Source organism: Eschrichtius robustus, chromosome 2 (assembly GCF_028021215.1).
Source record: "Eschrichtius robustus isolate mEscRob2 chromosome 2, mEscRob2.pri, whole genome shotgun sequence".
NCBI lineage: Eukaryota > Metazoa > Chordata > Mammalia > Artiodactyla > Eschrichtiidae > Eschrichtius > Eschrichtius robustus.
The window spans coordinates 62,264,244-62,281,194 of record NC_090825.1 but is presented as its reverse complement, the minus strand read 5'-3'; the positions used below and the strand labels follow the sequence as shown (position 1 = coordinate 62,281,194).

The 16,951-nt window shown below is 37.2% G+C and overlaps 1 protein-coding gene across 2 annotated transcripts in view; it reads left to right on the top strand.

Moving 5' to 3' along the window:
• Nucleotides 1-11,466, top strand: part of DMGDH (dimethylglycine dehydrogenase) — a 59,846-nt gene extending 48,380 nt beyond the window's left edge. The window contains exons 15-16 of one of the 2 annotated variants that reach the window (XM_068535557.1): nucleotides 3,932-4,066; nucleotides 10,324-11,465. In XM_068535557.1, the coding sequence (XP_068391658.1) occupies nucleotides 3,932-4,066; nucleotides 10,324-10,539 (351 nt within the window). In that variant the 3' untranslated portion in view covers nucleotides 10,540-11,465. Of the gene's footprint in view, nucleotides 1-3,931; nucleotides 4,067-10,323 lie in introns of both variants that reach the window. The other variant, XM_068535558.1, reaches the window with a different exon arrangement.
• Nucleotides 11,467-16,951: the final 5,485 nt, after the last annotated feature.

The window sequence follows — 16,951 nt, the reverse complement described above, 5'->3', positions numbered from 1 at the left end:
AGGTTGTTTTCAAATCCTTTCACATGGTACAAAAATATTATTGTGTAGTGAATGTCATTCAAGATAGGTTCAGGCTACCTAGAAATAATTTTTTAATTAATTAATTATTTTATTGAATCATAGTTAATTTACAGTATTGTGTTAGTTTCAGGTGTACAGCAAAGTGATTCAGAATACATACATATATATGTATTCTTTTTCAGATTCTTTTCTCATATAGGTTATTACAGAATATTAAGTAGAGTTCCCTGTGCTATACAGTAGGTCCTTGTTGTTTATCTATTTTATATATAGTAGCGTGTATATGTTACTCCCAAATTCCTAGTTTATCCCTCCCTCCCCCCTTCCCCTTTGGTAACCATAAATTCGTTTTCTATGTCTGTGAGTCTGTTTCTGTTTTGTAAATAAGTTCATTTGTATCATTTTTTTTAGATTCCACATATAAGTGATATCAGATATTTGTGTTTCAAAATAATTTAAAAGAAACATTCTTTAGAGTATTTACATCAGCTGTTCCTGCCAGTGATAGACTCCAGGCACAGCCATTTAAAAAATGCGTATGGATAAAATCTAAAGGTGCTGACTTACATAACCAAGCCTCAGGAAAGACCCTTAACTTTGTTGGGCCTTCTCTTCATAAGCTGGGGATAAAATGATCTGTCTTATAGGAATCTTAATGAGGATTAAATGAGCTCACGATTGTAAAGCCCTCAGCATAGCGTCTGGCACATAGCAAGTGCCTAATAAATTGTAAATATTATTAATATTACTTACTTACTACTTTAATTTTTGAATTAAATTAGTAACTTAATTAAATTGATAATGAATTAAATTATTTTTTGAATTTTTTTACTATAACTTTTCTCTTTTAAAGGAAGTTTTCTGGGGTGCCCATCTTTCCTATTTCTTATGATTAACTGATACCTTATGTTCCTGCTTAGACTTTGGTAAAATTATGAATTTGGCAGACTCCCCTTCCAGCACATCTTATTCCCCGCACCCCCATGGCATCCACCCCAGCAGTCCTCGTCCAGCACCCCCCAGAGTGCCCATTTCTGAAAGCTTTGGATGCGGCCAGCTTTCACCACAGTCCCTGTGAAGGTGTGGCAGATATTGGCTTAAGAGGCTCAGTGAAGACAGCTCAAAATAGATGAAAAGAATGGGGCTGGGATTTCTGAGATCTTGGTTGAGTGTCTTTGGCTAAATTAACCCGCTTCTTTTAGACCCCAGATCCACCATCTATGGATTGTTGGGAAGATCGACTTAAAAGCGTGAGGATTTTTGGAGAAGGGTATGCAGACAGTAGTTATCATGAAGCCTCATCTTTCAAACTCGGTTCAAGCTGCTTCCTCTATAAAACTGTTGCTGACAGAATGCTGCCCCAGACCCCCTCTCACCCTAGATAGAACTGATCATACGCCTTCTTGAGGTCCCACTGTACATGCCTCCATCATAGCAAATGTTTGTTTGCATTTCTGCCTTAGACATGCATTAGACATTTCTTGTTTTAAATTTCCAAAATGTGATTTTCACACTCATAAAACTCACAGAAGCAGCAGTGAATCGTGTTTCAAATTGGTATAGCTGATTTGTATACTATCGCTGTCATATTCTACCATGTTTCCAGTAATCTCAAATCATTCTTTTTTCCTCTGATATGTTAAAACATTGAGGAGATAAAATAATTTCAGCGCTGGGCGTATTGTGATGTGGAGGGAAAGGGTCACATCTCCTCAGGGACCTCCCAGAGGCTACAAGACCCTGTTGTATTTAGCTCTGAATATCCTGTATCTAGTACCTGATACATAGCAGGGGCACAACAACAGCTGAGTAAATAATTGAAAGAAAATTCTTTAATAGGGACTCAGGAGGACCCCAAACCTTCAAGATCTAAATGAATCTCTATCAGCAAAGATTCAGATTTCATAATAGGAGATGAGGAAGTTATTCAGGATCTCCCAGCACTCCACAAAACACACTATATAGTGCTTGGCCACTCCAGGATTGTGTGCTTTTCCACACGATAAAGTGGGTTTTTTTTTTCATTGCAATCATTGGCTTCCTATATAGACAAGAACACTAGAAAGCATCCCTTGTCATCATGTATCCATGATAGCAAGTCTTCTTTTAAAAATATACCAAGATAGCAAAAAAATTCTGTTGTAGCATTCTTTCTGTATTTAGATAAACATGTTTTAACTATAATGAACTTTGGTTTGTTATGACTTGTGTTATCATGAATTTATCCTACATAAGAACTCAAATGAATCAAGCTCTTCCTGTGTTTGTTGTTTTGTTTTCCCCCAGTAGTCCTGTCTTAAATAACATGGGTTCCAGTCTTCTTTGAATTTTTATCTGGTTTCATAATAAAGCTTGTAGTTGGTTCTCACTATCTGGATCACAGCAGAGGGGAAAGAACTGGACTTTTGTTTTGCAATTATTTTAACCTTGGCCAATGGAAACTTTCTTTAGCTTCCTGTGCAGTCAGCAATCAAAAGTTGCAATATCCATAGAAATCATACTGCATTTTGGGCTTGTCCTAGAAGCTTTGAGTCAGTAAGGGAGTGAGCTGGGGAGGGTCTCAGGCAGAGGGTGTGTGAGGACCCCTCCTGCTGCTTCACTGAGAGGTGAAGGGGCTTGCTGAACCTAATCCTTAATGTTATGTGCACAGAAAGAGCTGTATAAATCCTACATGTTGGTAGCAGAGGACATGTTTGGCATGAAAGAGTGCTTCCTTTCTTCTGAGACCAGTGAAGAAATCAAAATTATTGTTTCCTTTTCTTTCAGAGAATAGTCTATGAGAACTGTTTTGAGAATTTTGTCTTCCACATTATAAATCTAACTCACCAGAGATGTGATTTAGATATCACAAATTCTTCCTTTGGCTCCTTAAGAAAAGAGATGGGCACATTTATGTAGAAGCCTTACCCCAATACCCCACCCCGGGTCAGCCTTCCCTCCTTTGCACTCTCACTGCTCTTAGCCTCTGACTAGTTTCTCATACATGTCAAGTGTCCCTGGCATTCTGCTTGGATAGAATGGTGTCTCCTTTATCAGCTAAGTGTCTCCACTGAGGAGTCATGGCTCACCTGTTTGTCCTACTCAGTTGTAAGGTGTGTTACTAATAAACATGAAAGTTTGCATGCTCCCTACTTTTCTTAATGTGTAAGAATGGATTCAACGTCCTCTGTATAACAGTGTCACTCTCACTCACTTGCGCTGCATTGGGAATAACCCTGATTGTGCCCAGGGGACTGCACTAGGAGTAGGAATGTCATCTGTCATGTGTTGTGGGGAAGGAGGGGAAAAAAATGTTGAAAAGCGCAGCATTACAGAATAAGCTTTTTGATCAGAATGTCTGTGTTTGACTAATTTTGTAACCCAGGGCCCGGCATGATACCTCCCACACAGTAGGGGCTCAATAAATTTCTTGAATGAACTAACGGTGTAACCCAGTAGGTTAATGCATTCCGGGGACCATTATTCTGAAGAAGGAAAAACTGCAGGCATTTTGGAGTTGCTTTGGCATCACATTTCAAAAAAGTGAATTTCCTTCTTAGGAAAGGCTTACTTTAGGTAGAAACTGAGTCACGCCTTGATCACTGCCCACTGGTCCCACTGTCCAGAACCAGTAGATACAAGGGTCCCTTTTGTAACCCACCATCTCAATATCATGCCTTACGTTTTTCTGCCTAGGTAGTTCTGGTAAAATTGTTATCACAAGTTATTACCCTTAAGTCTAACCTCTTCTGAAAGAATGGGTGTCATTCAGGGACTAAGAAATATTTGTCTAGATGTTTGATCCAATCTGTATTTTTATTTAATGTGTAATTGGCGAGAAAATAGCAAAGGCAAATTTAAATGCTTGCATCTCTAACCTTGTCACAGTGTCTGAGTATTCATTCATCATCATTATCTTGGATTTCTGCAGCCAGCAGACTTCATAGGAAAGCAAGCACTGAAACAGATTAAAGCCAAGGGGCTGAAACGGAGACTGGTCTGCCTCACCTTGGCAACGGACGATGTTGATCCGGAGGGAAATGAAAGCATCTGGTATGATGGCAAGGTGAGGGCTGAGGACCCATAGCGAGGGGCCACTGCAGTGTCTCTGCAGCAGAAACTCCTTGCCTCTGTTTCCGTTTACAGTTTTTTGCTAGTTATTTATCTATTGGTGAGATGACACTCTTTTGAATTCTGAAGTGACATTCAAGAAACAGAAATTACTTAACTGAAAGGATAATGAAATGCTGCTCATTTTGGAAAACATAATATTCTATATGGTTTAATGAAAGAAAATAAACTGCAGGACTTGAAATACATTGGACAATGAGGAAGGTATGATTGAGAAGGTAAAATGACCTCTTGGCTCACCACATCTGTATCTGTGAATGCAAGAGAGAGATTTTATAGAGAATTTAGTATTCTGACTTAGCTTCTCAGGGATCTTTCAGGAGGAAGCAATTCGTACCTTAGCACATTAGCAGAAAACAATTTCCAAATGAAAACATCTATGACAAGAGAGGGTTAAACCTTAGTAAATAAAGGGAGGAATGGAAATCCTTTGGTTCTTCAAGGGGAGTAAGACTACCTTCTTCTCCCTTTGGGATGCTGCATGTCACTGTCTCTCTTGGTCTTCAGTGAAGCCAGAGTTAGATAACTTATCAATAGAATTTCACTTCCTCCACTTTTTATGACTATTTGTAAAACCCAGTTTGGCTCAATGTTTTGCTGTGTTTTGGCTGGTGTTATCAGGCAGGGACACTCAGCTTAGACCATGTGGCAACCACAGGGCCTTCAAGACTCATCTAAACATCTGTTCTGTATTGAGCAGGGTCTGCTTGGTCAACACCCAAATACTCAGAGATTCTATTCCCAGGTTGGGTTTTGTTTTTCCTTACGCACTACAGCCTACTGAATACTTGTTTTCATTTTCCCCATCTCTTCAGTGACAAAACGAGCACTGGAGGAGAGGAGAGCCAGTGGTGTCAATCTCAGCCTTTGGATTACTAAAGATATGGCCATCTGAGCTGAGGCAGGGGTCAGTTTGACATGGAACTAACATCTACAGAGTTCCTACTAGTGCTGGATATTTTTGTGTACTCTCATTTACTTTTTAAAAAATATTTATTTATTTTATTTATTTTTTTGGTTGCATTGGGTCTTAGCTGCGACATGCGGGCTCTTTGTTGTGGCACGCGGGATCTTTCATTGCATCGCTCAGGCTTCTCTCTAGTTGTGCGCAGGCTCCAGGGCTCATGTGCTCTGTAGTTGTGGCACGCGGGCGCCAGGGCCCGTGGGCTCTGTAGTTTGTGGCACACGGGCTCTCTCCTTGAGGCGCGTGAACTCAGTAGTTATGGCTCACGGGCTTAGTTGCCCCGTGGCATGTGGCATCTTAGTTCCCTGAACAGGGATTGAACTCATGTCCCCTGCATTGGAAGGCGGATTCTTTACCACTGGACCACCAGGGAAGTCCCTCTCTCGTTTACTTTTACGAGACCCCTCCCAGATATGTATGATCATTCCCATTTAAAGATGAGGCTTTGGGGCTCAGAGAGATTAAGTAACTTGCTTGAGGTTACACAGCTATGACATGTGATTGACGAAGCTGATTTCTGACCCAGGTACAGTTGGACTTTGAATTCTTATCCTTTCTTCTGAGCCATGCTGAATACCCCCATTTGCTCTCTTCTTTGTCTCTGATGGCCCACTGTATTCTCCTAAGCACTTCATTATATACCCACAGTTCTTGCACATCAGAGTAACAGGTGGATGTTATAGTTTTAGATTCTATGAAGCCAATAGATCTTTTCTCAGATCTGAAGCTCTTTCTCAAATGCCTCACCTTTAATTGTGTTGTTTGCTCTTCTGTTTGAACCGTTCCCACTCTTACCTCACAGTCTCCACTTCCTGTTTCTGTTCTAGATCTCTGGTTCAGCCCTCTTTTCTTAATATGTTCTTTCTCTGATTTAAGATTTGCCCACAATTTCCACTGATAACCACCTGTGCCATTAACTGACTGCTTGAGCCTCTCTGGGTCTCAGTGTTCTCATCTACAAAATGAAGCCACTGAGTGAGATAATGTCTAAGGTTCTTTCCGCCTCTAATTAATTTTTCCGTGGTCGTTACACTTCCCTCACCTCATCTTTTTGTTCTACATTTTTCACTCTATTCTCATCCAACTATCTCAGTCTTCCTAATACGGTCTGCACTCATACTTCTACTGATAGTCTGTTTTACTTGGCCATGGAATGAACGAGAAGCTCTGTCATAACATTCTGTATGCAACCCCACATCGACCATGATGAACTGACAGATTTTTAGTCATCTTAAATGCGACCATACCCAAGTTAAAAAACTGGAAACCTGTACCTTAAACTTATACAATGTTATATGTCAATTGCATCTCAACAAAGCTGGAAAAAAAGAAGAACCCTGGAAACCCAAGCACCATTTTTTTTAATTGAAGTATAATTGCTTTACAATGTTGTGTTAGTTTCTGCTATACAATGAAGTGAATCAGCTATATGTATACATATATCCCCTCCAAGTTCCATTTTTAAATTGTATTCCCTTTGCCTCATTTGTGCACTGAGTTTACACATTATATTTTTCATCTTTCCTATACGTGCCATCTGTTTATAGAGCTGCTAATGCAATTGTAATTTTAGTTATTAGTAATATTTCTCTTAAATTTCCTGATATCAGCTTGTCTGTTCTTTGATGCTTAGTAGGATCATCATTTTATCATGTAGATGACACTCTTTGATCTTCCTTATCTCTAGAATGATATGAAATATTTTTTTATTTTTATTTCCTGACTTTGGACTTGTTCTACCTTTTATATTTGGTATTCTATTCATGCAGATATTTGCAATGCTAGCGATAGGGTACATGTTAATTTATTTGTTCAACAGATCTGAGTTCTGGTATGTGACAGAAATATTCTAGGCACTAAGGATGCAGCAGTGAACAAAACAGACAAGAATCTCTGCCCCTATGGAACTTATATTCCAGGAGAGGGAGAGATAAACAATGAACATAAAATAAATAGCATGTCAGAGGGCGATGAATACTTTGGGGAAAAGTAAAGTCTAATTGGGAGATGGGCAGTGCTAGAGGGAGGGATTATGATTTTAAGTAAGGCTTTATATAAAAAAATCAAGGCTTAAGTGTGGGCAGGAGAGGGGCTTTAGTTAGTTATAAAAGCAGCTTTGCTGGGAAGTAAGTTTTGAAGAAAAGGTTTTAGAGGAAAGAAGTTTGAAGAGTTTAGAAAGTCTTCTTTTTCATTATTAATAAACTAAAACACACAGGGACAGCCAAAGAAACATAATATATCATCCAGTTTAAATTATGTTCCCGCTTTCAAAGGTTATTTACCATGTTATCTTCTCTAAGTCTGTTACAGGCGTCTTTCAGTCTCATAATTAAGAGAAGAATGAGACAAGGCTAAAAATAAGTGAGGATTGTTTACATTGGTAAAAAGAAGGCTGTCTGATTTCACAAAGAATATGAGAATCTACTAGGCAAAGGGTGAGGTGGTTTGTTCTTGTGATTCACTGAGCAAAACGAAGCAATGGATTTAATTGAATCTGGAAGATTTTAAGGTAGAATGATATAGAATTTATGCCAGGGAAAACCTTTCCCTGGAGACTTAGTAATAAGATAAAAGGAAAGGCCAGTTTTCTAAAATACTTTGGACTAACAACCCCTGGATTAGAGAGAAATTAAAGGAGAAATGAAAGTAATTGAACAGAAAGCAAAGCATTCAATAAATATTTTAAGGATAGCACTCACAAAATAAACATGCTATTTCTTTAAAGTTGCTAATGCAGAAATAACTGCAAGAAGAATCACTGCTGGGATTTTAAGAGATGGGAAGGCCCAAGGAGATGGGGCACGCAGTCTCTGAAGAGTGATTGTGGGTTTTTTATCCAGTGAGTTAGGGGATCTGACCAAGAGATTTGTTCAGGATTCTTCCTGTTTTCTTAAGATGCCCAAGAAAACCAGGTTAACTTTCCCAGAGCTCCAAACACAAATCTCTGTTTTAGAGACTCAGAAGTGAAACCAAAGTTACCAAGAAGGTCTTTCAAAAAAGCGATGATTAAAACTCCAGCCGCCCTGACCCAAATCCCAGTTTTATATCACGGAAATATGATCTAGAGGAGAAAAGCCATTTTGAAACGTGTGTTATCTCAGCAATACCTTGGCAGTTAATAATCTGCCAGAGAGAAACTTTTACTAATGAATGCATTCACTTTTTTAAAATCACCATAACAAGTTCAGAAATTATATGGAGAGCTTCTGATTTTGGGTTTCAACAAGATAATTAAAAACTGGGGCTACAGAGATAGGTAGTCTGTACTTAATGTCATAAATGCACAAGAGACTAGAAATGCTATAATATGACTGTTGACTGTCGTGAGCCCTTTGCTGAGGCAGCTGAAACATCACCAGGCTGATTCATGTCCATGGATGTTTTTGAGCACCCGCTATAAGCAGCCGCTGTGCTAGACAGTAAGGCTGTAAGGATTAGTGCGATGTTGCGTAGCCAGGAGAAGCAGTTTTAAGTCGGGCTATGTATCATTTTGCTTTTGTTGTCTTCCTTTTAGTTTTTAAAAATGTGGTGTTTACATATATACAATGGAATATTACCCAGCCATAAGAAGAAACAAAATTAAGTTATTTGTAGTGAGGTGGATGGACCTAGAGTCTGTCATACAGAGTGAAGTAAGTCAGAAAGAGAAAAATAAATACCGTATGGTAACATATATTCCATATATATGTTATATGGAACAATCCTGATTAGAAGATTAGGTCTATATAAAATCTATATAACAATTCCATACATATTCCATATATATGGAATCTAAAAAAAAAAAAAAATGGTTCTGAAGAACCTAGGGGCAGGATAGGAATAAAGATGCAGATGTAGACAATGGACTTGAGGACACGGGGAGGGGGAAGTGTAAGCTGGGACAAAGTGAGAGAGTGGCATGGACGTATATACACTACCAAATGTAAAATAGATAGCTAGTGGGAAGCAGCCGCATACCACAGGGAGATCAGCTCGGTGCTTTGTGACCACCTAGAGGGGTGGGATAAGGAGGGTGGGAGGGAGACGCAAGAGGGAGGAGATGTGGGGATATATGTATAGCTGATTCACTTTGTTATACAGCAGAAACTAAAACACCATTGTAAAGCAATTATACTCCAATAAAGATGTTAGAAAAAAAAAGTGGTGTTTAAACCAGTATTGTAATTTTTTTACATTTTACTCTGTTTTTCCTTTTCTTGCATCTTTTCCTTCAGATAAGAGGAGTTGTGGAAACCAGATCTAATCTTCTAATCAGGATTGTTATATAGATTTTTTTTTGGTAGCATAAAATTATTGTTTTCATCTCCTAAATTTTGATTCCTTGTTCAGTATTTTTCTCTGGTTTGCCATCCCAAGTTATCCTATTTCATCCTTGTTAATTTTGATCATTCACACCGAACTCCACGTCTCCACTCATGTTGGAAAGTTTTATCCCCCTTCTCTACCCACCTAACTCCACCGACCTTCAAAATGTAGAACAAATCCTGGCTTACTTATGTTGCCTACCTTGGCTTCCTGGTTACAGTTTCTCGTGTCTGTATGTTAATTCCTCAACTAGGCAAGAAGCTGATGAGGGTAGGAACCAGGCCTCTACTCATTCTCCAGAATGTCTAGCAAAATGTTTTGTACATGGTAGAGCTAGAGAGGGTAAAGTTAACATTTATTTAAATGCCTAGCAATTACCAGGAATTGTTAAATCTGTATATATTCATATAGAAGATTCACTTCACATTGACTATTGATATATTAATAGAGTTTAATTCAGCACTATTCTGGCAGGCCATTTTCTAAATACCAGCAGGAACAGTTGACTAGATTTGCATTTGGATTTTTAGATTTTTCTCCTTTGTATCTATTATTGCCATGCTAGTTTGATGGAAGAGAACTTTTTAAAGTTCAAAATGAAAATATTTGATTCTTCTTCCTATCAGATCTCTTGGCATGAAACTGAGCAAAATAGTGCTAGGTATTAAGAAACTAGATGTAATTACTTAAAACTGAGACATTTCAGAGCAACATGGATGTGTATTTTGAGAATTGTTTTTCATAAGTTTTAAACTTTCATTAAGCTTCTCAAAAAAGTGAAGTTTTCCTCCTAGTGTTATCCTCACAGACAGCATATCATAAAACTCTGTAAGTTGAACGTATCTTTTGAGAATTTTCATCTAAAGAGGAAGCATACAAAGCTGTGACCAAGATGCTGAGGGTGGTAGGGTCTTGTTTTTCAGGTGGTTGGCAACACGACCTCCGGAAGCTACAGTTACAGCATCCAGAAGAGTCTGGCTTTCGCGTACGTCCCTGTAGAGCTAAGTAAAGTGGGACAACAAGTGGAAGTTGAACTATTAGGCAAAAATTACTCAGCAACCGTCATAAAAGAACCCTTGGTGTTGACGGAACCAATCAGAAACCAGCTTCAGAAAAAAGGTGGAAAGGACAAAATTTGAAAAGACTTTGAGCAGGCAACTAAATTATGGTTGCTATATGATTGCACTGAAAATTATAACTGATTTGCTGGGGAATAGGGGAAACCAAAAAATTTATTTCAAAATCATCAGAATCTTAAAACCGTTCTCTTGTTTTCTAAGCAAGATAGAATAATGGATGAGTGATTTACATTGTGGTTTCAGATGAAGAAATTTGAAGCTAATGTTTTTACTATTCTATATTGTTGTTTATGAAACTCAGCGAAACATTTAAGTGTTTGCTAACATACAATCATTATTACAACTGAAGTAGAAAACATTATATAATTTTAGGAACATTTGTATGTGGTTCTTGTTAGCTGAAAACAAATAATGTTTTACATAAAGACAAAAGCAGTATTGTTGATGGATTTACTTCATTGAAAAATACTAGTTGAATGAGGGATCATTTTAGTTTTTCATAATATATCTAGGAAGAAAATAGTAAAATTTAATATTGGTATATGTAACATTTTTATTCAATTCCTTGAAATATTTACTTCCTTAATGACTTCCCTGAAAGCAGTTTTATGGGACGTCATTATTGTCCTTTCAAAGGTTGTTTTAGAAGAGAAATTGCAAACAAGAACAGAGTCTTCCAAAGGAAATGGTACTTGTAAACCTTCTGAGATGAAGCCGAAACATAAACTGTGCCAGTACAAACACAGTCTGAATACTGAACGCTTCTCTTTGGGAAAGAATTAATGCAAGTTGACATCACATTGTGCCGTTCTGAATATCATTTCACAAGCATTTGACAAAGCAGGTCAAACAAGAGCTTTAAGAGCTGACAGGATTGCCCTTAACATTGTGTACAGCAAGAAAAAAAAGCCATTTAGGAATAATTCTTTGATGTACCTCTTGAAATTATTTGTGTTTAGTTGATAGAATAAATCAAATTTTTCATAAAAGGTAGTTTGTCATTTATCATTTGTTCTACACACACACTTGCTGCCTAGGAAAAGTTCAGTAAATAGGTATTAAAGAAGCTGAATGTGAAGCATAATAAGATTCTATAGTTAGAATAGATTTTAAAATAATTTCTTAACTTGTAAGTTTTGAAAACATGCCAAATTTACATTTAAATGTTTTATAAAAGTAATCATGTATCAGAACTCTTCAACATGCCATTCATTTATCTTTGGTATCTCCTCTTACATGAGAAATGAAGGAAATCTTTTTGGTAACAAACATTTGCTAATTATTTAGAATATTATCCAGACCCTCTCTCCCAGTTCTGGTATAGGGTATAGGTGCTTTTCATTCTCTGCCTCTCTGTAGCCCAATTGTTAATTGTGTTAAAACTAATGAAAGAATTGAGAAAATATAACGCTACATCAGTGGCACAATTTAATAGTTACCTAAGTTGTAACTTTTCAGTAACTAGTTACTGGAAAATTATTTACATAAAATATTATTATAGCAGACTCTAATCAAAGGAACAGTACTCAGAACTTGTGGAGAAGACAATTGACTATGCAAAAACAAAATCTAAAGAAATGGTCATTTATTTTAAAAAGTCAAATTTTAAAGAATGCCAGGAGAAACAACAAAAGATGCTGATCTTACATTGCTAGAAGAAATCAGTAAAGCAGTATTTGAATGCCTTCATCTTTTTTACCAATAATTGGGCACTTGTTCTAAAGCAATAGATCAAATAACGTCAAAGTTTGTTACCATTCAGCCACTTTCTCTGATTTTTAGCAGATGAAGAGAAACTTCAGAAGTTTTTACTGTATGTAATAGAAATGTATGATGAATTTTCTGATGAAGATATTTTAGTGGAAACTTTTTAACTATAGACATGTTTGAAAGCCACTATAATTGTTCCCAAAGAACCAAAGGCAGTATTGCAATTCCTGGAGTTTGTTGTGAAAGATTTTTATGAATGTCTGCCAAACTTGTCATTATGTTAAAGCCCTTTCCTAGTTTTTTTTTACATCTGTTGCTCATGTAAAAGAAACTTTTGAAATTAAAAGCTTAAAAAATGTTCTTCTATCAACTTTGTGCAAAGATAACTGGATAAATCTGGCTATACTGTCTGGTAAATATTAATATGCAAAGAAAAAAATTCAGTGAAGTCACTGCGAAGCTTACAAACAGAAAATGTTTATTATTCACAGGCAACAGACCACTTTATTACAATAGACCAATTTGTGGGTATAAATATTTTCCTTTTTCAAAACTACTTAATATAATTTAAAAATATTAACCCCTTGCTTTTTTATACTATAACATTTATTTTATTTCTATTTTTCTTATTTATTACTGGCATGACTATATATTCAAGGTTTAATAGAAACTTTTCACTCTTCGCATTTCTTTTCTGGTTGTTATTATTTCATTTTGTGATCATTGCTAAAAATAATTTTGTCATGTAAAAGGGGCAGAGAATCGTTCAAAAACGATCATCCAGGGTAGCTTCTTTGCTCACAAGTCTGGCACCTCACTAAGGTTGATGGCAACACCTGGGGCTGGCAGGGCACCTCTCTCCATATGGCCTCACTGTGTGACTGACTTGCCAGGTAGTTCAGAGGAGGGAACTTAACATGGAGAATGAGCGAGGGATGCCAGCTGCCAAGCTGACACTAGGACCATACAGGGAGGGCCTGCTAGTGGGAGCAGGAACCATAGAAGAGATATATCCACACCGGTGAAGATGCTGCCTGAAGCAGACAGAAGGGAAGAAACACCCTGGCTTCTTTCTTCCTTCCACCTTCCAATCTCTCACAAGTGCCTCCCACTGGATGGACCTAGCTGGGAGCCACGTAGGTAAAGGAGCCTGGGATATGTAGTTTGTAGGGTTTGGCCCACCTATGATACAGAGCAGGGAAAAGAAAGATCATGAAATGGATCGCATCGCAAAAGACAATGACTGGCATACAACACCAACACTCTGTTCAGCTCTGGCCAAAGGGTCAAGAGGTGCAAACATGGCTACTAGGATGGAAGGAGGTCGTGGGATGGGCTAACACATTTAAAAGGGCTACTTACATTATAATTTTTAAAAAGCATGGTATATGGACTTCCCTGATGGCGCAGTGATTAAGAATCCACCTGCCAATGCAGGGGACACGAGTTTGAGCCCTGGTCCGGGAAGATCCCACATGCCACGGAGCAACTAAGCCCGTGCGCCAGAACTACTGAGCCTGCACTCTAGAGCCCGCGAGCCACAGCTACTGAGCCCACGTGCCACAACTACTGAAGCCTGCACACCTAGAGCCTGTGCTCCACAACAAGAGAAGCCACCACAATGAGAAGCCTGTGAACTGGAATGAAGAGTAGCCCCCGCTCGCCGCAACTAGAGAAAGCCTGCACGCAGCAATGAAGACCCAACACAGCCAAAAAAATAAATAAATAATAAATAAATTTTTTTTAAAAGCGTGGTGTATTACAATACGCAACATGCTATCATTTAGGTTCAAATTGGAAAAAATGTAAATATTTAAATTGTATTTATATATTATAGACTACCTCTGGAAGAGTAACACTAGTATTTCTGGGGAGGGGTTGAAATTTACTTTTCACTGTGTGCCTTTTTAGATTTATTTAAATTATGTACATGTTTCACTTTTTAAAAGACCATATATATATTAATTGTGCTTTCTTATCTAGTAAAAGTAGGTTCTTAGTTTTTGGTCATGTAATGTGACCCTCTATTTTTTAATACAGTATTCACATTGGTTTGAGATATTTAAGGATGGCTGGAAAGAGTTGGCTTAGAACCGCTTAAGAAATTGGTATACAATGTAAAAAAATTCAATACAGATAAAGTGAATGCAATTCAGTTGTTGTATATAATAAATATTGTGTGAACACTAAGGCTCAGGCTGGGTGAAAGCTGAGGGTACGGAAAGAAGATACAAGACAAAATGTAATACCAACATCCTGTTTCTTGATCAGGATGGTGGTTACATGAGTCTGTTCACTTTGTGAGAATTCATTGACCTATGTACACTTTTGTGCACTGTCTTAAGCACACAGAAAATGCCATACCAAAATCTTTTTTATACAAATGGTACTATTTTCCACTATCTACTCTCATCTAGTTGGTTTTGAGGAGGTAGGAGGTGATAAGCAACGGGCAAGATGAGGGGGTCAAAGGAGTTTCAATTTGAGTTGGCCAAAGCTGTTTTTAGCCAGACTCTCAATTTCAGAAATTGGGAGATTTTTCAGAGTTGAAAGAAATCTTTCTTCTTTTTTTAAATGGATCCTTTTCCTCTCAGTACACACACATACACTAACACACAAAACAAAACCAACAATAAACTGAAGGTGCTTCTTAGAGAAAATGACCTTCCTACATGCTTGGAGGCTTGATGATTCTTAATGCCTTGGCAGTAGTTAGCACTGATAGCAGTTCATGCATATAACTGATGCATGTAACTACTGCCAACTTATATACTCATCTCTAAGTCCAGTATATGACCTTACAAGCCTTTAAGAAGACTCTCACCCCCTCACTTAGATATGGTAGAAACAAACCCATCCCAGATCAATTTTCAAAACTAAATATATTTTGAAAATAATTTAATAGCTGACATCTAAAATAACAAAGTATGGCTATTCTTTCTGATATTCAAGTCTATCTCCTTCTGGACTATTCAAGGTAGTGATGGGGCAATGAGTAACACCAACCATAATTAACCACATTTAGTTAGTAAACTTCAGTTTTTCTCTCTGAGGAAAGACCTCTTGCCATTCTTATCTCTACTCCAACGGTTAAACCTTTAGAGATATGTTTAAAATTGTTCAGCCTTTGTATACAAAATTTATCATATTCAAAGGCACTGAAATCAAACAGGTTGAGACAAGCATTGAAACACAGGTATCATGACTTCTGAGCATAGCTTATAGCCAATTAGCACCATGACAAGAACCCGAGTCTCTGCAAACCAGAGAAATAAAGAAGTACAGCAAAAGCATCCATGTGATTTTCTCAGTGTATGGCCTTCAGGCTTTACAACCATGTTCATTGGGGGATATTTATTCTTAGCACTCTGTACTAACTTAAAATTCATTTTACTTTTTGTTTAAATGTAAATTATGTTATTACAAAATTGTTAATACTATTAGAAACAGATAATATATGCTCAGAGTTTAAAATTTAGGTGTAAGGGATATATTGTGAAAGTCAATTTCTCTCCTATCCCTGTCTGCAGTCAACCAGCCTATCCAAAGACAACCAATGTTATCATTTCTTCTGTATCCTTCTTGAGATTCTCTATAAGTATGTAAGCATTTCTCTCTCTCAATATACGAATACATGTGTGTATATGTACATACATATGTATATATACACACATTTATACATGTAATTTTAAGCAAATGAAAACATACCAAGCATAATGTTCTTTACCTAACTTAAAAAAATTAACAGTGTATCTTGGAGATTATTCCATATCATCCTTTTAAATGATTGCTTAGTATCCCACAATTATTTTGACCAGGCCCCACTATTTACCTTTTTCTAATAAAAAATAAGGCTAAAATGAATATCTTGATGCATATGATGTTTCTGACACTGATTATATCTGAAGGATAAGTTCCTACAACTGGAACTGCAGGATTAAAGTGTATGTGCGTTTTGGTAGATATGCAGAATTGTTCCCCATAGAGGTTGTGCCACATTTCACTTGTGGTTAGTGTATGAGGGCTTACTTGACCCAAACAGTAAGTTCTCACGAGTGTCAGTGGTATGTTATTGAAGTTGCAACCTGTATTTCTCACTTGAGTGACGTTGACATGTGTTCATATATTTAATAACCACTTATATTTCATTTTCTGTAAATGATTATGTTCCTATATTTTGCCTATTTAAAAGGGATTGTTGGTCTTTTTCTTACTGATTTTTAGGAGTTAAGAGATTTTTAACTGTAGGTTAAATGGGTTTTGTGGGGGTTAGAATGCAAATCAGGTGTTTCTAATATCTTTTCTATGTAAAACATATATCCCAAGTTCCAAGCACCCCACCTACCAAATAATTAACTTTAATACCTACTTGTGAGTTGTGAGCTCCCTTTCTTTCAGTCCTAATTTTTGCATTTTCAAACTGATTGGAATGCTTTTTATTTTATTTTATGTGATTATGTACTGGGGAAACTCTAAAAAAAAAATCAGTGATTAAACTAAAACAATAAAATAATTAAGTATTTGGCAGAATGTAAATTACCATACAGAAATCAGTAGCCATCATGTCCACAAAAAATAACCAGTTAAAAGATAGAGAAAAAGGTAAAGAAAGCCCCATTTCAGTAGCAACAAAGAAGATAAAATACTTAGGAATAAATTTAACAAGAAAAGTACAGGGGGAGACCTTCAAGATGGCGGAGGAGTAAGACATGGAGATCACCTTCCTCCCCACAAATACATCAGAAATACATCTACATGTGGA